At 43.9% G+C, this 22,736-nt stretch overlaps 1 protein-coding gene across 2 annotated transcripts in view; it reads right to left on the reverse strand.

Moving 5' to 3' along the window:
- LOC111066583 (homeobox protein abdominal-B) overlaps nt 1-22,736 on the reverse strand; it is a 43,686-nt gene that overhangs the window by 5,647 nt on the left and 15,303 nt on the right. Inside the window, exons 1-3 of one of the 2 annotated variants that reach the window (XM_022355307.2) lie at nt 16,260-16,475; nt 10,899-11,875; nt 6,932-7,323 (exon numbers count right to left, since the gene is read on the reverse strand). In XM_022355307.2, the coding sequence (XP_022210999.2) occupies nt 6,932-7,323; nt 10,899-11,859 (1,353 nt within the window). In that variant the 5' untranslated portion in view covers nt 11,860-11,875; nt 16,260-16,475. Of the gene's footprint in view, nt 1-6,931; nt 7,324-10,898; nt 11,876-16,259; nt 16,476-22,736 lie in introns of those variants that run through there. The other variant, XM_041596437.1, reaches the window with a different exon arrangement.

Consider the following 22,736-nt stretch of genomic DNA (forward strand, 5'->3'; position numbering starts at 1 on the left):
CCAAAGAGGGTGGGGACTGGACTGGCAGCAACTGCATTTAATGGACCAAAGGGGAGCCTTGACCGAGAGAGAGCGCAGGCGAGAGGTATTTATGCAACATCATTTACGTGGCAATAATTGCACATTGTTAATGCTAGTTCAGATGTTGTTGCTGTGCTGCACATGGAATGCCATAAATTAATCTGCATTGCATCCACAGGATAATGCGCTTGGCCACCATCGAAATAGAGGAATTTCATTTACATAGGATTTACTGACCCACGGGCAGTACGGTACGAGTATCCCACAGGGGGGAAGACTCATTTCATGCGATGTGTGAAATTAAAAAAATTCTGCAATGAGATTGGCAGCTCATCAAGGGATCAAATAAGAGTATTTCGTAGCATTTTTTGATTTAGAAGTGCACAAAAACTAAAATTAAAATCTGCTTTTACAAATTGAAAGCCAAAAGAAAAACCAACGGCAACAGCGACAGCGGGAAAATTGGTCGAATGAAGACGAACATAAATCAACAGAATGCAACGGAATAACACGAAACGGAATGATATGTTCTATGTGTGTATGAATGTAGCTTTGGGTGAAAAAAATGTACATAAGCTTGCGGGTATGTAAATCAAATTTGACTAAGCTTTATTCCTATATATGTACATAATAAGCTGAGATTTTCAGATGGTAATTTTTTTATGTACTCTGCTTTGGATCAGGTATATAGCTAATTTTGTTTGCTTTCTTTTCTGCACATCTGATAATGAATTAACATCGAAATACCATCCTTTGGAGATAAATTGATACGCTTTTCAGTTGATAATTTGCATATCGTGTTGCTTTTTCGCTCTTTCTGAAACATTTGCTTTATGTTTTGGTAATTTAGCATTTTATTTTTAGTTTTTATTTGATTTGCGGTGCGGTGCGGTTTTTATGAATTTCATTTCAAACGGCTGCCCAAAGTAGCATAAATTATGCTTATTAGCTGGCAACAGGGGGGAGTGGGGCAGCTCTAGTTAGTAGAGAGTGGGAGTGGTACACCAACCGGAATGTCGGTTTCAGTTCTAGTTTGGTTTGGTTTGCCGCCGTTGCCTTTCGCTTTGGCAGAAGTTTTTGGTCGACATTCGCCCTCTTGACTTTTAATTGGCTCATTGTGTTTTGTTGTCTAGAAAATGCTACCCATTCCCCCCGCTAGTTTTTGTGGTTCTGCTGGTCAGAATATACACATAGCTTTGACATGGCACACCCACCCACACCCACACCCACTCATTTAGCTTGCAAATTATGTTCTTTTGACAAGTTTTTGTTGCTGCTTCTGGTATTGTTTATGTTTTTCTTTTTTGCTTGGGTCTTGCGGTGATTCTAGTTATTAATTACATTCTGAACGTTCAAAGTTAATTGTTTCACACACAGACAAACAAACACCCTGGCACGCATAATTGTTAATATTTTTTCAAAAAAGAAAAGCTGTCAACTGCTGATGATTTGCTAATTGCCAAGTATTTAGTTGTTTTTGGCAGCCGCGAAAAGGGAAATTGTGGAAGTGAAACGAGCAAAAAAAAAACCAGGAATGTTACGAATATTGATTGCCTCACGTCTGGAACTTAATATGTTGGCTACTGAGTAGAAGATGGCATGGAAGTATCTGGACTAAGGATTCGGCAGGCATAAATAAATTCTTGTCTGCCTTTGCCTCTTATCAGCTCCAACATATACGCTTTTTCTCTATGTGTACAGGGTATAAACATTTAGTGAACGCCCACAAATAGCGAACGAAAGCGATCGTTGTCTACGCTCCGGCGATCACGCACACACGAAAGCGATAGCGATCGTGCGGGCTCGACAGAGACAGCCAGAGAGCTACATATCTGAACAATGTGCTTTCGTGGGACCGCCCCTCTTTTTGTTTTAAACAGACCGACCAGCTCGTCGCCAATCGAGGCAGATGATGCTGCTGCTACAGCCTGCCATTGCGGTGTTAAACTGATTTATGAATAATTTCAAGTGGTCCGCCATCAAATTAAATAATTTATGCAAAAACAGCCGAGTCCGAGAGAGAGAGAGAGAGCTGTAAATGGAGCTGAATGGAAGCCAACATAAAGCTTAAATAATATTCAGCCATTTGTGTGGTGGCAGCGGGTCGTATGCGTAGCAATTTAATTAAGTTGCGGTGCCCAATAATAATCCTAATAATAGCAAATTGCATTTATTGTTTTCAGTTTATGCACATTTAGGAGAGGAAAATAAATTAGTGACACTTTTGCGGCTGCCACGTTTGTGGCTTGGAGGGGTGGGGCGGGGAATTCGTGAATGTAGGTCCGGCAAATATTAGCATGTTATTAAATATCGAAACATAAATTATCAATTAGGCAATGTTTATTTATTAATTATGGGCAAAAACACTGCCTGCTGTTTGCTTTGCTTCAAATTTAATTTTCGTTAAAGGCTTTTGTTATACACGGCGTATGCGCGATATTTGTTTTTGTTTTGGGTGTATTTTAGTTATGCAGAAATTGATTCAATAATTACCGACTAATAAAAGCAAATTAGCCCCAATTAGTTAATAAATTAGACAAGGGAAAAGGAGGGATATGGAAAATGGAATTAATTGAGCATTCAAGCACTTTTTTGTTTTAGGATACATTTAAAAGTCATAAGAAGCCATTCCAAGTGGCATCAATAATAATAATTTCATTTAAATTCGAATTTCTATTGCCCAATTAAAATATATATTTAATAATAAAACTCGGGCCACTTCCTTTTGTAATTAAAATTATTTTATATATACTTGTGCAATATTTGATTTAATTGCCCAACCATTAAGTAATAAAATATGGAAAATAATTGTTTGATTGTCTGTAAATGACAGAATTATTTGCGGAATGGAATGCAATCCGAAAACGTTTTGCCCAAACTGCAACTGATAGATATCGATGGCAATATTAACAATAATAATAATCATACATACAACTGCATATAAGGACTGTCTGCAGTTGGCCGTTGGCTATTTTGGGTACGAGTATTTGCATGTTCATTTGCATATGCAAAAATTCATTTTACGCAGCATAATTTTTGCCCTTTCAATGACACAAACAGGCCATGAATGTAAATAAGCCTGGAGGCCTACAGGCACAGCGGCAGCAGGAGCAGCAGCAGCAGCAGCAGAAACAATGTGGAACCCACAACAATATGGAATATGGCCTAGATGGGTCACCATTCTGGGCTGCTGCCCTCAGAGATGAATTGCCATTTGATTTGTTTGTGCTGCTTGTGGCAGCAGTTTAATTTAATTATCGCATTTGTCATTTGGCCAACTGCCAGAGAGCCAGGACAGAGCCTGGGCCTGGGCCCGGGCATAAGCCTGGGCTAGGGCCAAACCAACAAACCGACACACACAGAATACGAGCATGTACAGTGACAGGGAGACAGGGAAACAGAGAGACAAAGAGACAGAGGGACAGAGAGACGGGTCAAATCTGCAGAGTGGGGCATCTGGATATGAGTTGTGTGGTTCACTTGGGAACTGATTCACAGCCTTTGGAGTGTGACACTTGAATTGAATGTCTCCGAAACTGGAAACAGTTCCAAAGCAGGCAAATATTTCAACAAGGGTTCTTGGTTTCTATCTTTTCAGTAAGTTTCAATCATAGTTTTAGCTGCTTAATCACAGATCCACTCTCCCTCGGATAATCAAAGGATTATTTGCATGGGGAACCAGTAGTTCGGATCACTGAGTAAATCAGCATTTAGGTCACTCCCTGGGGGCGCACCTGAGTGGCAATTACATTCGGGTTTATGAGCCCTGCGTGGGCAAACATTTAAAATGAAATGCCTAATGCAAATTGTCGAGACAGTTGCACACGGCGAACCACAAGCTAAACAGTGTCGGTGCAGCAGGCCCCTATCTGTGCGGCATGCAGCATACGGCATGCAGCATTATTCCACACTCTGCAGCCGCCTCCCGCTTCACTCCCCTCGCCATGTGGCACGGCCTGCCTCCTCTCCTCTTTGGCCGCTGGCACTAATATGCAAATGTAATTTGCTGCGTTTGGCGCGTGACGTTCGTTTGGTAATCGCAACACAATTACAATGTTGTCAGTGTGCCAGAGTGTGGGTGAGTGCCGCTGTGTCCCTGTGTGTGTGTGTGTTGCATGCTGCGCATGGGGGCAGGGCAGGGACAGCCGCAGCCGCATCTACGCGTAATTAATTGATTTTTATCTGGCTTAAGGCTATTTTACAGTTTGTTGATGACAGACGACGCAGACAGGCGAGTCCCTGGATGGGTGACATGGAGTGCGTTATAGAGGATGGGCACAGGGGCCCACTTTGCCCCACACAGGCATTCTGGCCCCGTTGTCGAGAGTCTATTTAGAGAGCATTTTATGGCCCACACTTTGTTTTAGGTTCCATATTTTTTGTAACTTTTAAGGAAGTCAGCACGGGGAATTGAAGCTCTAGTTGTAGTTGCATTTGAGGCTGATTATCTTTTGAGTCATATTGAAACTTTGCCGTATTTAAGAGACAGATAATCTGCCAGCAGCTTTTAATGTATTATATTTTTTTTGGAATATTTATTTTGGTTTATTTTTATTTTGTAATTTTTTATCAGCTGCTGGTCAGGTTAAAACAAAACTGCCTTGTAATTATCAGTGAAGCTGGTAATTTGATTCCAATTAGTGGTCGGCACTGGCACTGTGTAAAGTAAAGTAAATCCAATCCGATCCGATCCGAGCGAGCACAATACATGCTGTGTGTGTGGGCGGTCAATGGGAAAATTGGCAAGTGCCAATGCAAATGGCCGAGAGGCTTAATGCTGGCCACAGCAGGATATGCACACGAGCGGCCAGTGTGTCCGTGTCCTGCAGTTAATTTGCTGATATTATTGCTGTGATTAACACATACATGTTTATGCGCCCAGGACGTACCCCCTGTTTTGTATATAAACACAGCTGGCGGGGGTAGAGCGAGACGAAATCTGGCCACTGACTGCACTTCGGAGCGACGTGCGCTACGAAGGCGGTTGCCATGTCCTTTGGCTTGGACACTGCCAGGATGATAAATGGTCGGTGGTGGCTTATAATATTAATAACACAGACAAAACACTTGAGCATGTCGACATGCATGAACATGTTGGCTCACCCAAGAACACACACACACACACACACACAGAGAGTTATAGAGGGAGAAGGGGGTTGTGAGTGTGCTTAGTGTTTGTCCATGTATATATATATATATATGTATATGTATATTGTTTATATCGTACAGTTACGCATATGAAATTGTAATTAATTGACTTGATGGAGAATGTAATTTAATTAAGCAAGCACTTCGATGCGCCTCTGTGTCGCATGTTCTTGGCTCTCTGTCTGTCTGTCTGTCTCTATCTAACTGTATCTGTCTATCTCTGTCTCTGTCTCTGTCAGTGTCCTTGTCTTTGTCTTTAGCTGGGGCTGCCAATTAGTCTTATGGCATTTGAGCTTACACACGGCGTATGCGTAACGTGAGATTATTCATCCAAATCGGAAGCAATTCTATTGGCAAGCCTAGCGCTTAGAGCCTTAGATTAGATTAGAAAGATAATTTTTGTGGTTTTATATTTTATTGTCACAAGGTTTATACGTTCGAAAGATAAAGTTAACTCCGACTTGAGTCAGGACTTGTCCTTATAGCTTGGAGAACGAATATTTGCTGCTTGCTTAAGCCCAAATGCCAAACTCGTAATAATTTACTCAATTTTGATTAGGTTTTGGTACGCTTTAAGGTCATGCGAGGACATGGGCCGGAGGACATGCACATAAATTGTGTGTTGTGGCTGCTAATTGGCTCACGGCAGTTTGCCCTAGGCATGTCCTTGTTGCAAAGTTAATTTATTCTAATTAGTCAATAAATCTCAATTTATTTGACTCTCTCTCTCTCTCTGTGTGTGTGTTTGTATTTGCTTATGCTTTAAGGCAGTTTCATGTTGCCATGCACATTGCATTAACTCTTCCCCTGCGAAAATGTCCTGCCAGCTGGCACAGCAACTGCAGTGCACCAACTACAACAATTATAATTACTGAGGCATTAACCAGCATCACACCTTGCCGCCTTTTGTTGTGCGCTTCAATTAAATGACGATAAATTTCATGGATGGCGGGGTCAACATTGAGCTGCATAAAATAGTTCCCAAATTATTCAAATTCCGAGCATATATATCTTCCAGCTACACTCGTATGTACTTAATGCCAATTTAACATTTAAAATGGCCAATTATGGCCTTGTTATTTAAAGTACAGTGCGTTTTCGGGTCAGCTTGTTATCCATTGAAAACTCTGGGCTAGATATAACGAGCCAAATAAATAGTTGGCTCGCTGAATTATATATAATTTGCGAATTGTTTTTGTTAAATGCAGATCGAGGCAGAGGAAAATTGCACGTACGTAGGTGCAGCTTTTATGGAGGTTGACATGATCTTGAAACCAGCTTAGGGTTTGATTGGGATATTTTTTTAAACTAATAAACCTAAAAGCTATATAAAAACTGCCTGCCATCCTGCGAAACGCACTTCAAACAGTCGGGTTTAAGCCGGAGAGAGTTCTTCTCTCCCATTGTTCAACCGTTTAGTTTTAATTTGTTTTTATTATTTTTATTTTGCATTTCCTGACGTTGTGCAAATTAGGCAAATTGAATATTCGAGCACACTCTACGGACCGAACCCACTCGGACAATTGAATATTCATTGAAAAATATGAGCATTAGATTGGGATTGCTGGGAGAGAGAGGTTAACAAAGAGATAGAGAGACAGGGAGAGAGCTTAATTTAATTAAATGACCACAAATTGCGTGCATATGCTTTTTGAAGTTGTTTTTGTTGAAATAAATAAAGCAAATGTTTGGCATAATCCCCCAGTGGCACATAATGTGTGTTTTGTTGAATATTAATAGGTTGAAAATATAAATAAAGTACCTGTGTTTCGGTGACTATCAGCAGCTTGGCCATTTCGGTGCGCTCGCTGGAACTGAGATACTTCTTGACCTCGAACTGCTTCTCCAGCTCGAAGATCTGGCGACCCGTGAAGGTGGTCCGCGCCTTCTTCTTGCGCCGCGCATCGTTCGAGCCCGAATCGGAGTCGTCTTCGGTGGTCTCCATATTGCTATTGTTATTGCTGGCTAACTGCTGTGGCGCATTGCCGGTGCTGGCCGATGAACTGGTGCTGGTGGCCATTAGCTTGTCCCGCATCAGGCTGTCGCTGCTGCCCGTGGGGCTTATGTCCGGTGGCATGGCCACTGGGGCTGCAGCCGCCGTTGTGCTGGTCGTTGCTGTTTTCTTCTTTTTGGCCGGCGGCTTGCCCGAGTTCTCTGCAAAATAGAAAAACAATAAAAATCGAATATTATTAGCTATAGTTGTACATAGTATTTGTCTGTCTTTTGCAACGAATCGCAGCTGTTTAACCTCAATGGGGTTCCCTGACTGGCCTGTCAATTCATTTCATAACCGCTTTTTGCAATTAGCCAGTCAAATATAACAGCCATTGACTTGACTTGCCTTGCCCCAACTGCCTTTTGTTGTGCTGCTGCTGCCTCTCTTTCTTTCTTTCTTTTACAATCTCTCTCTGTCTCTTTTTCTCCGTTCAATATGCAACTGTTGGCTGCATTTGTTTGCAATTTGCCACATAAGTTTATGACGTTTCTATTTAGCATTTGTCTTCTACGTTTTCTACACTCTGGACAGTTGGATATTGTTGGTCTGAATGTGTTCTTAAATAACCATAAAGCATGAAAGATTCCAAGGCATTTCATAGCTGAAAATAATCAATATTATTTTTCAATCAATGTCAATCATATATTTCCTAGAATCTTCCATTATCTTATCTGTTAATTCTCTTAAAAACTTCAAATGTATAATTTCAGATAGGAAACTTCTGACATAGGCCTGCAGAGCATTCGTTAGTCTTTATTTAGTTGGCGGCCTCTGGCTGACTGGCGGCCGCTTGTCGAGTCGAGTGAAAACAAGTGTTAACAATGCCTGTGTGCTCTGTGTGCTCCGGCTGCAACTTTTGGTCTTGACTGGGGCCAAAACGTGTCTGGCATCGAATCGAATCGAGCCAAAACCAAAACCAAACGAAACCAAAACCAAACTCAACCCAATCGAAACGAAACGATGCCTGGACAACTTCAATTACCAATGCATAATTGAAATCTAATTGACAGTTAAATGCAAAACGTTCGATATATAGCGCTGCTGTCGTTGTCGTTGTCGAACTGCTAATACGCCGCGTGGGTCGCTCCGGCCTGGCCTGCGCTGGCCTGGCCTCATATGGCACATAGTCGCATACATATGCCTGACACTGTGATTAATTAGCCGGGGAGGGCGACATCATTGCCATTGTCGTTGTGCCGTTGTGTCGCTGTGCCGTTGTCGCCTCTGGTAATTGGCAATTTTTGCTATGGAACCACCCACCACCACCCCCCAAAGAGCCCAACCAGGTCCAGTCGCGTCTAGCCGAGTCCACTCGAGCGCATAGGGCGCCCCAATGGCGCGAAATCAATAAAACTAAATGGCAAAATACAAACAAAAACCAAGAGCAGGCGGGGAAAAGCCTTAAAAGCCCCCAAAAAACAACAAAAACAACGCCAACATAAGACAAAAGAGCCCCAAAAAGCTTGTGCAATTAGAACAATAACAATACAAAAGTTTGCACTAATGTTTGTTGTTGTTTTTTGTTGCTTGTTGTTGTTCGGCTTAACGCCAATTGGCAATTGCCATGTCATTTGATTAGGCCCAGTCCAGAGAGCCATTTAAATGTCGTTTTGTTGTTGGGTAAACAGCAAATAAAATGAGAACAGAACTCGCACAATCCGCCATGGATGGTTTAATTCTGGGGTAGTAGTACTTGCTGCCCGGCAGCCTCGACAAGGGCATATCTGGTACTCATTAACCTTCATTACGGTTAAGACTCAAATTAGATAGGAATCTAAAAAATTTCATTAAAAATGGTAGAAAACTTCAGCTTTGGCTCAATATATCTTCAGTCTTCAGTCATTATATCAACACGAAAAGAAAAATCTTATAAAAGGTCATACAATTAATTTTTTAAGCTATTAATTGTTTTGGATATCGGCGCTGCCAACGCCGAGTGAAAATTATAAAACTGCGCCAAATCGACAAATCGTTGTTTTGGAAATTAAAAAAAAATATTTTCGGGGCTATATATTATATTAAAAGAATGAAGATATCTACTCAGACAATATCCGTATTTATTGGTATGAAAAGTTGTATGGATAAGTGGAATAAAATTGAAACAATATTTATCTGCGTAAGCCTCAAAAAAGACAAAAAAAACACACGAAGGATTGTCGAAGAATTCAGAATATTAATTCAGCTCCAGAAATAACTAAAAATGTTTACTTTCACCTATTTGTGTCGGACTACAATATGCCCTGTGTGTGGCTACGCTTACTGGGTAATTATAATTACCCCACACCGATGACTGGAACAAACAGAGTCGGATGTGGCTGGAAAATGTTGTCTGGAGGTTCGTTCGTCATTCGATCAGAATGGGGCAGAATGAGTGGCAGGCAGTTTGTTTGTTGTAAATGTTGTTTTGGCCAAGTCTGGTACGTGATTTTAATAACAATAAAAATTGAACACAGCATTATTGAGCATTGAGCAATTAACGCGCAAAAACAAAACTGAAAACTGCAACAAAAGTGGCAACAAAAGAGGCAACAAATATCGAATTCAAATTCAAATTCTCTATTCATCATTTGTTATTGTATGTATATTTCGTTGTCGATTGCCATTTCGCATTCGCAATGTTATTACAATTGTTGTTGCTAATTGCATTTTGTTGCTATTCTGAGCTCTGTATTTTGTAGAGGATTTCATGTTGGCCTCTTTCGAATTAAATCATTTGAATGCGGCGCAAATTCAAAATTAAAATGCATAGAACGAGCCAAACGAGTGCAGCCAATTAAATTTCGCGCTTTTCAATTCTTAATTAATTATCAGAACCGAGCAAATCGCAGCGCAAATACAAAGTAATCAAATTCGTGAAGCTGTCGTCTTGATATAATTTGAACAAATGGCCGTGACAAGTTGCAAACTATTTTCGAATGCGCTACGTAAATATTTCCTATTAAATAAAGAACATTGCCAGGGTTTAATTAGCTGTTCTTAGTGGATATTACAATGTGTTGACATTGCTTGGGCTACAAAATTGTAATTTAAACGCGGCCAAAAGCAGTCATAAGATCCTGGTGACCATGCCACGTAGGCTAATGGCTGAAAGGTAACTAAAAGGAATTGTTTCTACCTAAGCATCATCAATTTATAAACAGAATATATGTGAATGAGGACACAACTTCCAAGAGCTCTTTGAGCATTCACTTACGAATGTCGAACAAAAAGAATGTAATTACCTATTAATGGTGGCTAAATTCTGCAGAAAATTGATTGGCTTCCCGAGTCGAGTCGAATCCTAACTGGAGTGTGGTAAATCCTAATGGCCAGGCCATTAGCCGTATTTTGGATGCCAAAAAAACAAAAAAAAAAAAACAAACAAACAAACAGCCGAAAATAGGAGACGGAGAGCGCCGTACGGGAATGCCTGCGATGGGCATCATTTAAGTTGGCAGAACAGGCATACGCCGCGTTGCCCGCCGCACGCTTCGCTGAAGCGTGTTGAGAGCTCTGCGCTCCGCTCAATTGGCAGGCTCGTAGAGCGTTGCCACAGATATGCAGCCGCGGCGCCAATATGTTGCTATGATGGCAGGAGATCAGCACAAGGCATAATGAGAGCAATGTGGAGCTTGCAAACGAAGGAAACGAAGCGTTGGATACCCTTGAAAAGGGCAGATTCTTGTGGCAGAGGAGGCTAACAAAAAGCTTCATAAACATTAAGGATTCCCTCCTTTAAGGGGTATCAACTTACCCTTCTTGGTCTTGCCGAGGAGTGTTGTCTGCTTGGAGGCTGAGGGCATGGGTGAGCTGTTGTGAGCATCGCGTGACTTTTTGGCCACACACAGATTTAATGGCTGATCGAGCGGGGTGGCAGCTATGGGCGCAGTTGGCCCTCCACCAGCTCCAGCTCCAGCTCCAGTTGCATTGGCATGGACAGAGCCATCCTCCTCGCTGGCATCGCTCATCGAGATGGAGGCGCTGCGCATGGGTGCCTGATCCTGGTACTGTTGCAGAATGCTGTTGGGCGATTTGGCCGGACCTGTTGGATCGAAGGCGCTCTCCGGCACACACTTCTCGCCCACGGCCATGCCCAGGATGTCGGCTATAGAGTGCGGAGTTGGACGATTGGGTGGACGGGCATAGACATGGGCATGCCAGTTGGTTGGGGCTTGTGTGGGTGTTAATGTGGGTGTGCTAGCAGCAGAGCGACGCTGCTGCTGCTGATGTTGCTGCTGCTGTTGCTGCTGCTGTGGATGCACTGAGCTGGGTCTAGTGGGTGTCGCTTCCAGTTGCTTCTGCAGAAATGTCGTTGGTGGACTGCAACTATTGGGCGTGCTGGCGGAGATCGGGCTGCCCATATTCTGGTGGCAATTGTTGTTGTCGCGCACGCGCAGCAGATTGACCAGCTTTTCCTTGCTGCTCGGACTGACCATCGATGACACGGATGTGGGTGGTATGGTCAAAGGATTGCTGTACACATAGGTGCTGGTGGCCATCTTGTAGAGATCGGCGGTGGAGTTGTGCTGCTGCTGATGCTGCTGCAGCTGCAGCTGGTGCTGATGCGGATGACTGGGATGTTGCTGCTGCTGCTGATGATGATGCTGATGATGATGCTGCTTCTGATCCTTGACTATGCCATAACCATGCCCCAGGGCACCGCTAACCATTTCAGCTGCCACCAACTGCGAGTCGCGTTCAGTTTCGGGCATCATTTAGGCCAAAGGTTGCCTGCAAAGAGGGAGCAGAGAGAGAGTCGCTTTAAGTGGGGATGTTGGATTAGCTTCAACAGCTGCACATTTGTCGTCAAGTTGTTAATGGTCTTTCTGCCATCCGACGGCTGGTAATGTAATTTGTCCGCCCGCCTCCTTTACCACCTCCCCCCAAGCGAGGCCTTCGCTTCCTTATTTTCCAACATTTCCTACTCAGATCCAGACCCAGAACCAGAGCCAGACCCAAAAGTAATGCAATAAAATACAGCGTCAGTCCGTTGCCTGCCACTTGCTGCCTGTGCGGAATGTAGTTCAACTTACTTAGCCAACCCTGGGCCTTGAGGGGGGGAATGGAATGGCTTCTGGGTTGGGGTTGGAGGTTGTAGCTGGGACTGGGTTAAAGTTGGGTGGGTCAGTCGTAGCCTATTTCCTGGCGCACTGCGTTGTGATTTGCATAACAAAATGTTGCACAATCATTGCGAAAGAACGACAGAGAGGGGGGAGAGAGAGAGAGAGAGAGAGAGAGGGAGAGCAAAAGCAAGAGCGAGTACGAGAAGGAGATGGAGATGGGCAGAGTCAGCGAGTAGAGGATGGATTCAACTAGGCAGGCACATACGTTTTCAAGTGGCAAGTGGCAAGAGAGGTTGGACTTGGTGGGGGGTTCCTGGCTCTCTGTTGCACAGCAGTCCTTGTACATATGTCATTGTGTGAGTGTCTGTATCTGAGTCCTTGTTTGTTTTTGCAACTGCTGCGAGTGCCAGCTGAAAATTTATGGCACAACATTTGAGTGTGACACAATTTCAGTTAATTCGTTGAGTCCGCAATAAAAGTGCGAAAATGTGCCAGGCAAAATGATGCATAAATGCAATTATATTTGTATATTTGAGGATACATATTAAGAGCCCCAGAAGTTCATAATTTTATTTGCCTAAGCCAAAGGCTGACCCACAATTCAACAATTAAATGCTAACGTTTATTCAAACATTGTGCTGTGCAGTTAATTTGTTGGCAACAGTCTGCCCCCCTGACTTGTCAACGCATCGTTATGTGTCGCCATAATACAGATCTGACAACCCCCAAAAGCAATTTAAATTAATTCAAAGTGCACACTCATACACCTCCCCCCACTCGTGCTCTTTCCCAGAACTTTCGGCAGACTGCCAAGCCAACCCCCAGCAAAACACCCAACCACCCACACACACAAGAAGCCAGCAGAAACGACGTCGACGTCGACGTTGCCCTCAGTGCCGTGTTGCCGCAGTCCAAAATGTCAGATTGAAGCAGCGCAGAGCGGGCGCTCAATAACGGTAATGCGTGCTTAAATGTTTTTTATTGCCAGCAAAGCAGCGGCAAAGGCAGAGAGGCCATGGAAACGAAGCAACCCACACCCACACCCACAGACGTGCCACACGGGACACCCGAGCGACAAATTTCTCTCGCAACATTTTTTTGTGGAGAGAGCTGCATGTTGCTGGAAACATGGCAACGGCAGCATGTGGCCAAGGCCATGCCAAATCACTTAAAGCCAAATAAAAGGAAATAAATGGCAAAAGGAAGGCAAAGGCAAGAGCAATGCCAGTTCAAGTCTGTTGAGCTTTTCCAAAACGATGATGAGGTCTTGGGGGTCTGGTCTGAGAGGGAGTGAACCGAAGTGGGGTGGGAGAGAGGAAGGCTGATTTGGGGGACAAATTCAAGCAGCGGAAGCAGCGCAGGCAAGCGGAAGAAGTTATTTCAATTGCCTTGGCAGCAGCCCGCACCCCGCACCGACACACACACAGAACACAGAACAGAGCAGACAGAGAGAGACAGAGTCATGTGGGGAGTGAGCTAGAGTATGTAGTAGTGTGCTATGCAGAGAAAGAGAGAGAGAGTGGGAGAGAGGGAGTCGTGTGTGGGCGGAAGGACGTCCAAAAAAAGAGTGCGCCCTCCTGCTGTGCTGTGCTGTGCTGTGCTGGGCTGTGTGTGTGGGGCACGTACAGTAGCTTAGTTCTGTGTAAGTGTGTGTATTAGTTACCTGGCACGCTTTTGCCACCACCACCACACCGTCCCACCCGCATCGTCCTTCGCTTGAGCGCCCTCTTTACTTGTGTCCCCGTGTGTCCGTGTGGCAGGACCCAAGTGTCGAGTGCCAGGACGAGGGCTAATGGCATTTAAGTTCTGTTAGCCAGACCCGAACACCCCCCCCCCGCCAAACTCTCTGGCAGCAGGAGCGGGCTGTGGGGAATGTGTCACAGCAGAGATAATAGGATGGAATACGAGCAGAAGATGAAATGGTTTGTGCGGTTAGCTCTGGATAAAGCTAAAGCTTGCAATCCCCATAATTTGTCAGCTTGTGAAACTCAATTGTTTAGACTCGAATTGAACTGCAGCTAGATGTTTTTTCGATTCAACCCTTTGGCTGCAACTCCGCTCCTGTTTCAGCCCATGGCACAAACTCGCATGAGCTTATATTTCGCTTATCAGGATAGTCTACATTTTGGGCATTTTGGCAACTTTTAGCCAGCCATATTTGGCCTCAAGGCTTTTGCCGTCTGTCCGTCTGCTTGCCACCATTTTGTCTATTTTATTTCATTTTCATTTTATTGCATTGACAACAACACACACAGCAGCACACACATTCCACAGGGAGAAGCAGATACGTAGCAGGGTGACTGCTTGTCTGACGTTTTGCTGGAATTTTAACAAGCCACTCGCCCGAATCATCATCATCAGAATCATCATCATCATCGGGGTCTGCTTCATTTGGCCCACGGCTGCTTTTGTCAGTGTGTGTCCGGGTCCCAACCATACAGTCAGCCATCCCATTGCCATTCCATTCCATCAAATTCGTCCTGCTGCTGCTGCTGCTGCTGCTACTCGTTCATGTTCACGTTCTCGTCCTCGTCTTTGCTTTTCAGCTTTTGGCTGCTGCGTTCAGCTTTTTGCCATCTCTTCGTTGGTCTCTTGTTCGTGTGTTAGCTTTGACGTTAACTGTGGCTGATTTTGCCCGCCAAGTTTTGTCTCTTGTACACCTAACCATAGCAGCTCCTCCTCCTGACAGCCTCTCTGCTGTGCTCTGCCCTGCCCTGCCCTGTCCTGTCCGTTCTGCCTTGTCAGCATAATTTAATGTGCCTGCCCCCAGACTGCGTTCGTCGTAGTCTATCCTCCTCGTCTTACTTCTTGTCTGCATTCTCTTATTTTACTGTTATTTTCCCTGTGCACTCGGATGAGTGTGGTGTGTGGTGGGGTGCGGGGTGTGGGCTGTGTTTGGGCAAGTGAGTGGCTGTCAGCCTGGCAGTTAAAGTGTGTAATTCGTCATTCATATTTGCGTTTGAGTTGCCACTAGAGCTGCAGATGGGGACGGAAATGAATGAGGACATGGACCAGCACAGCGCTCGGAGACCGTACAGCATGTCCAGCAGGGGAATGAAATTGTTTTGGATTTTCTTTGGATGCTGCGACTTATCTATGAAACAGCTTAATTGTGTGCTCTCTCTTTTATTGCGCTTATAAAGTTATTTTGACATTTTGAAAAGCAAGGCCGACTATGATTTTAAATTAAAATTAATCGATTGTTTTTTTTTAGATTTATTTTTTTAAAGAATTATTTCCATGATTTATCGTTTGATGGGGTTGTTGCGGTTTGTACCTAGGAAATATATCACTTATACAACACTTTCCACCAGTAATATTTTTGTGATTTTCGTGTGTGTCATCTCCCATAGAGCCCGTATCCCTTGCTTCTTGCCCCCTGCCCTAATTTGTGAGTCATCATTTTGAGCCCTGTCAACTTTATAAAGTATGGCTTTATGCATGTGTTGTATAGGTGTGCTGTATGTGTGTATGTGGAGCTTTTTCGATGTGAGACATCAAAGCTCCCGGCTAATCGTCCATAGAGAAGGCAGCAGCAGCAGGCAGGCAACAGCCGCAAGCCACTTGAAGAATTTTTGACCCTGGGGATCGTTTGAGGGGTTGCGGGATGGGACGGAACTGAAATATGCCGCTAATTGATTTTTATGAGGTGTTCTAATGAATTGCCATACCATAGAGTAGGTATTCCCTGGCTGGAGGGGCTTGCTGGCTGCCCTGGCTGGCTGGCAATCAACCCAGGGCAAAGCTGTGTGCTGTGGCTGAGCTGTGCGCATATTTTGCCGGGAAAACTCGCTGAATATTTCATCAGAGTTATGTGCTCGCTAATTAAATTGCCGTGACACACACACACACACCCACCCACACACGAGTAACACATACTCCCCGAGGAGCAGCCTTTACGTGGCAATATCGACAGCCCCGAAACAGGTGGGGGAGTACGTAAAGCAATTTTAAATGAATTTACATTAACCCAAAGCCGCAGAGACTTCTCGTCGGAAACTTCTTGCTAACTTTAATTGTCTTAATTTGTTAGTCGGTGTGCTTGTACTTACACTTTTTCCTAATTAGTTTTATTGATAGTAATATTCTCACAAAAAACCAAACACATGCACTCGAATTATTTACTACTGAACACACAACGCGACGAGAATCAAAGAAAACTTTTCGTTTTTGTTTGTTTTTGTTTTTCACCAGTTCAAATTGGAAACAAACTGCTCTGACCGAGAGGTAGAAAACAATTGAGAATTGAATTGAATCGAATTACTTAAAAATTGGAGTGCTGAAAAACATTTGACAGCTCCAACCAGAAAAAAAAACGCAAGGATAGCACGATGGGAAAGAGAATTCCTTTAAATGTTTCCTTAAATGTCGTAACTACTCGATTATTATTATTATTGTTTTCGTCTGTTATTCCGTTCATGGAGTTTTCTGCCTTGCCAACTTGGTCTGGGGAATATCCTTTATTTTTTAGCCACAACTGCTGGTAAACAAAAGTCGGTCGGGTCGAGTTGGGTTGGGCTGGGTCGAATGGCAGCGAACCTGAACTGCATAAATAAATCATAAATTGTTGAAAACGATTGTCGATTGTGTTTGTGTGTGTGCCTGTGTGTGGGTGTGTGGGTGGTTGGGTGTGAAAATTGGAAATTGTGAAGGAAACATTCGATTTCAAGGAATCGAAACGAAACTTGCAATTTGGCCAATGTTTTATTAAACGAGTGAGGGTTGTGTTGATGGCTTAAGTGCTTCCTTTGGATGGTCTCGCAGCTGGGACATGGCCATATAGTTTCACAGACCCACATACAAACAAACATATAAGGGCTAGATGGATAGGCTTCGCTTCTGTGGATGGGATGGTTGGATTGGATTCCATTTGAGGCATTTAAATGGCAGTTTGCAATTTAGCAAATGTTTTGGTTCACATGTTGCGATTGAGTTGATTGTTGTTGGGAGTGCTTCTTGATTGGCCCATTTACGAGACTATTGATTATTGCAGGTGGAATATTGGCCTGTGGTTCAGTTTGCGTCCGGATAAGGTCTGCTAATGTTTTCTCAAACAACAAACATAATGGAGCTCAAGCTGAATTTGACCATTTCGTCCTAAGGCACTGTCCCAGCTTCAGCTCCCTGCTAAATCTGTGGAGCAAACAAACATTACAAAGCTATTTCGAGCGCAAAATTTAAGCTCTTCAATCCACACAATGCCCCTCCAGAGAATTCTTAAACTTTGGCACTGCTTTCACTGCTTCTGCTGCTTCTGCTGCTTCTGCTGCTGCTGTTTGCTGCTGCTGCTGATGTTATATTTATTTATTTTTATTGACAGCATTATATTTTATTTATTATATTGAATTCATGTCAATGTGCTGCCATGGCCAGGCCAAGTCGATATCTGTGTGTATGTGTGTAGCGGAAAAGGAGCCCAAGCCAAAGCGAAAGCCATAGCCAGGCCAATGCCAGTGGCACGTTCTGTGCGATGTGAGATGTGTTTGTGCCATTATTGTCAAGTCAGCATGTATAAAGCAGTCAGCGTCGGATGGGAAGGGAAGGGGGGAAGGGTGGGTGGGTGGTTCCATATAATCGTACACCCAGAGCCATTCGTAGTTTGAGCGGAAATCGTTATATAAATCAAAGACAGATTATAAATGCTGCGCCATTTTCAAGCTATTTTTGCCCGATATGTTTGTGCCTGGAAGGGTGGTTCTTGTTCTGACGTTATTCCTTCCTTTGCCAATTGGAAGGGGTTTTTGTTTTCGCAGTATCACAAAGCGGAAAGGTTAGCACGCACTGAAGCAAGTCCTGATATGAACTGACAGCCAAAGGTTGGACAACTGTTGAGCTGAAGGTCTTATCTCATTAGCAGGAATGGGCGAGAGAGGCGGGGCACATCCAAATGTATTTGGCAATGAGTGAAAATGTCAGCCAGCTAATTATGTTTGCAATTACAGCTCTCTGCCGCTGTCACTGTCGCTGCCCCTGAGCCGGAAATACCGTGAGGCTCATTTCCGTTCGAAATGTTTCCTGTCATAATTTTCTTCAATTTTCCTTCATTCGTATTTGCCTTTATATGTCAGGCGGGCGGTCGGGCGGTTGGGCGCACATCGATTCTGGCTGTAAGTGCTCTCCGGAATAAGTCAAAACTTTGAGGCAATTTGCTTTTAAAGCTTTTTCTTTTTTATTGCCGCAAGATCCTTGAGTGGGGGTATGGGGCGCTGAGATGGAGATGGAGCCAAGGCCGTGTGCTCAAGCTCTGAGTGGGAGGGACATTCGGCGGGTTGCCAGCTTGTCATGGCTTATTTCACTTGAACTTTCGGGTCTTGGGCACTAGACTTGGCCGAAAGTTGGCGTGCTTAAGCTTAAGCTTTATTTTTATTTTTTAATTTGCTTTTGACGCGCGGCATTCCATTCGCTAAACGTTTTCGTTTCTTTTTGGCCTGGGCCATTAGCCAGCCGCTCCTTTGTCCGCACACAGAGAGAGAGAGGAGAGAGAGCGAGAGCCAGGGCCGAGCAATTAACTAACTGCCTATGATTGATGATCTTTTAAATGAGTGCGCGACAGTGGCCCCTACCTACCCAATGATTTTCCAGCCATTATTATAATTTCCTTTGATTCCCCTGCTCGTACGTAAGCGTTTCAACGTTTCTTTGCTGTAAACTTATGCAAAACTGGGTCAAAGGTCGTTGCACCCAACTAATTGACGTTTAATTGGGCCACATGTCGGCGCACCAGCAACAGCAACAGCAACAGCAGCATGAATCCCCCCACAGATTGGGGATTCGCTTGGCTTGTGGATCGCCGGACGGGCGTCGGGCTCTTAATTGTCAAATGAATGGAAATACAAATGGAATGGAAATGCTTTAAATTAATGCATTATTGCCCAGATGCCATCGATTATTTAGCGCAGTTACTCAGCTGCCAGTCCATGTCCATGTCCATCTATCCCATCAGTCAGTCAGTCAGTCCATCCATCACTCGTAAAATATGGAAAAAAAGTTTCACAAATAGCTTGATAAAATTTGAAAATGTAAAACTCTGCATTGCACTTGCCCCATCGACATTTTCAGCGATGCGGCAGGGGGGCGGGTTTTCGATCATTTATTTTGATTAACTAAAAAATCATTTGTTATATAATTTTTGTTTGAAATACATTTTTTTATACATTTATTTTTTTTTTAATTTTATTTTATTTATTTAATTTTGTTCTTTGCAGTTTAATTTTGCCCCAACTAAATTTATTTTTATCGGACGTGTTAGTCCGTAATAAGTGCCATAAAGCACATAAGGATATGCGCATTACTTAATCCTGTCCCAGGATGCCCTTCAAAGTCCAATCGCAGTCGAAATATGATAACTCTTATTCGGTCCGTCGAGGGCGGACTGAAATATGAGTCAATTATACTTCCCGTGCGCATAAATTAATGATTAATTGCAAAATAAATTGACTTGCGTCACTTAATTACGTTGCGCGTGTCCGATAGGGCAGCGGAGAGATGGAAGATACAGCAAGCAGGGGGCAGTTGTCACGCCCCTTGCCACTCAGCCAGCCAGCCGCCTGTCAACGTACTCACACAGATACCCAACCAAACACACACACACACATAGATATAACCATACGCATGCACACATAACGGCAATTTCTGCTGTTGACATTCACAGTCAAACATGCTTAATTAATGCCAGAAAACGCTACCATCGCTCAGCCTCAGCCTCAGCATCAGCCTCAGCCTACACAGCCTCTGCAACTCCATTGCCATCCATCTCCATCGCTGCTGCCCGACCGACCGTAATGAGAGCCAAACAGTATGACAACATTAATGCGAACATTAACAAAAACTGCTGGCGCTGCCTGCCTGCCACTGCCACTGCTGCTGACTGCCAAAAATAAACACTTGCAGGCATCGGCATCGGCATCATAATAATGATACATAGCCCGGGACCAGGACCAGGACCAGAGTCAAAGTCGAAGTTGGGTCTCAAGTAAGTGGCAGGGCACTCCATGTCTGGCTGCTTCTTGATGAGCAATTTCCACGCTGGTCCCTTCGCAGCCCTCTCAGACCCACTTAGACCCGCGGAGCTAGTCGGTCGTCTGCAGCATTGTCTGGCAAGATGCTCATAATTAGGCGGAATAAAAGACAGTGGGAGCGTTCGGAATAAACCCCAGAAAATGCTGTACTTAAAATACTGTATATTGCAGAAAGAATTGCCAAACAATATTCTTTCAATCAATAAATACACAAGGAGTTTGATTGCATCTAATTACAATTTTTAGTTTAGAAATTTACAAGTAATTGAGCGATTGCCATTGTCCTTGATTGTTCGCTCGCTACTCATCTGTCAGATGGGCGAAAATCAATAAAAACCTGGCCAAAATGGCATTCGCACCATTCCAGTTTATCCGCTTTGGCCCCCCGCACCCCACTCGCAGCACGGTTCCCCAGCTCGTTTCGCATTCACAGAGGATGGCGGCGGGGAGAAGCAATTAACGCTGAATTGATACGCACAGCCAGCGCTCGGGAATGAAAGGCATTGAACCTTATTTCGCTCATCGTTCTGGGCGACAGGACGACAGGGCGACAGGGCGACAGGGGCGAACCGGCTGCGTTGCCGCGTAAGCGTTGGAATTAAGACGTAATTAAAACAACGCCAAATGAGAGCAGAGTCCGCGGCCCAAAACCCTTTTAAGAGTGAGTCGTACACCCGGCAAAGAAGAGAAGCGAAGCGAAGTGGAGGGAGAAAGGAGTCAAAAGATTATTTGTATTTAATTTCAAGTACTCTTCTGCCAGGAAGCCACTGCTCCTTTCCTTTGGCTGCTCCTTCTGGGGCAGAGACACAATTTCTCCGCTTTTCCCTCTATATAAAACTCAATTATAATTAAGCATTTAAGTGGAAATAAGCATAGCGGCAGCAAATGAAGCGAACTTCGCTAGCATAGAGTGTATAGTGGAGTTTGAGGCAGCGACAAGGACAACAAGGATGCTCGACCCAGGCCATTTTTTATTAGTGGTAGCCAGCATCCTAATTGCGCAGAGTTCTGCTCGAAGTTTTGGCAATGAAGAGAAGTGAAGGTGGAGGTTAAACAGGAGCTATCCAAAAAGAGAGAGGGGGCCAGAACACGAGACGGCATAGGGCCCGGCCCGTATTTAATTATCGTTCATTGCTGGGGATGTTTTATTGGTGGTACGTTTGGCAGGAGATACTGTTACACAAGACAAGAGTCCCGTTGCCATGCCAGTGGATTAATTGTTACGTCAACTCATTTCATTTACATCCGCCATCAGCCATCCCAAAATTCCACTTGCATAACGTGGCGTTGGCCCAGGGGAATCGAAATGCAAGAACTATCTCAATTAGTGAGAGCCTGTCATATCCTTGAAAGACAGGCAAGCAGAGAGCGCGAGATAGAACCGAAATATAATAGCCCTGGGTCAGCCAAATAGGTCAACGATTTAATTTAGTTTTATTTTCTATTTAGGAACTGACTTTATTCGGGCCAGCCAAGTGGATAAATATGTATCGTACGACAGCTGACAACGCGGCAGAAATAAAAACGGTAAAATGGTGAAACGGAAAATGCAAAATGGAAAATGGACTGAAGTGAAGCCTAATGAAAGTGCTACGATGAAAATAAGTTCGTGGATGTGAAATTTTAATGAACTTTTAAACGTAATGAAAGTAATTTTCAAATGGCAACCGAACCGAGCAAAGGAATGAGAGAAAAGAAGAAAAATAAAAGCCATGGAAGGGCAAGCAGGCGGCTTATTTCATCAGAGGGTATTATTATTTTTTTTAAATGCATATCTGACCATACAAAAAATTATATATATGTAGTAGTATATATATTTTATTTATGGTTTGTATTTTTTTTTTCTAAAAAATTTTTTTAATTACACTTTATCAGCCGCAAATTTAAAAAAATATAGAATCAATATGTCCCATATCTAGGAACAATCTGCAATGGGTATCTGAGGATTCGGAATACCAGCTGGCACACTTTTCTTGTTTTTCTTTCAAGCTCTTCTTGGTCAGTCCAATGAAATTCAATTGCGGCAAAAGTCGAGGCGGGTCGGGCAGAGAGAGAGAGACGTTCGGTCTCTGGCAACTTTTGTGCGTCCTTCAGACAGACCCAGCCCGCACCCGAACCCGAAACCGTACCCAAACGAAATGGGGTTCGGCTCGAAATGATTTCAAAATGGCATTGAATGTAGCATTTAATTTGTACGCCACAGTCGTCCGGCTGCGGGTTCTGGGTTCTTGGTTCTGTTCCTTGGCCTCTTGCCTTGGTATTTATAACTGTTTATTTGCCGTGTGCTCGGGCAAGGATCTCCTTTGGCTGCAGCTGCTTTGGCTGCTCTGAAAGGGATTAATTAAACTGACAACTGACGTCTGTGGGTGGTGGGTGGCTGGGATGGCGGGGTGTGGGTGTAGGAGGGTACTCTTACATTCTCTCTATCCTATTTTCCACCCCGTCTTTGAAGCCGGAGTTCGTCATAATTAGTTAAATGCGCTCTGCCATAACAATGAGGAGAGTCCTCGA

Source organism: Drosophila obscura, unplaced genomic scaffold, assembly GCF_018151105.1.
Source record: "Drosophila obscura isolate BZ-5 IFL unplaced genomic scaffold, ASM1815110v1 contig_150, whole genome shotgun sequence".
Lineage (NCBI taxonomy): Eukaryota > Metazoa > Arthropoda > Insecta > Diptera > Drosophilidae > Drosophila > Drosophila obscura.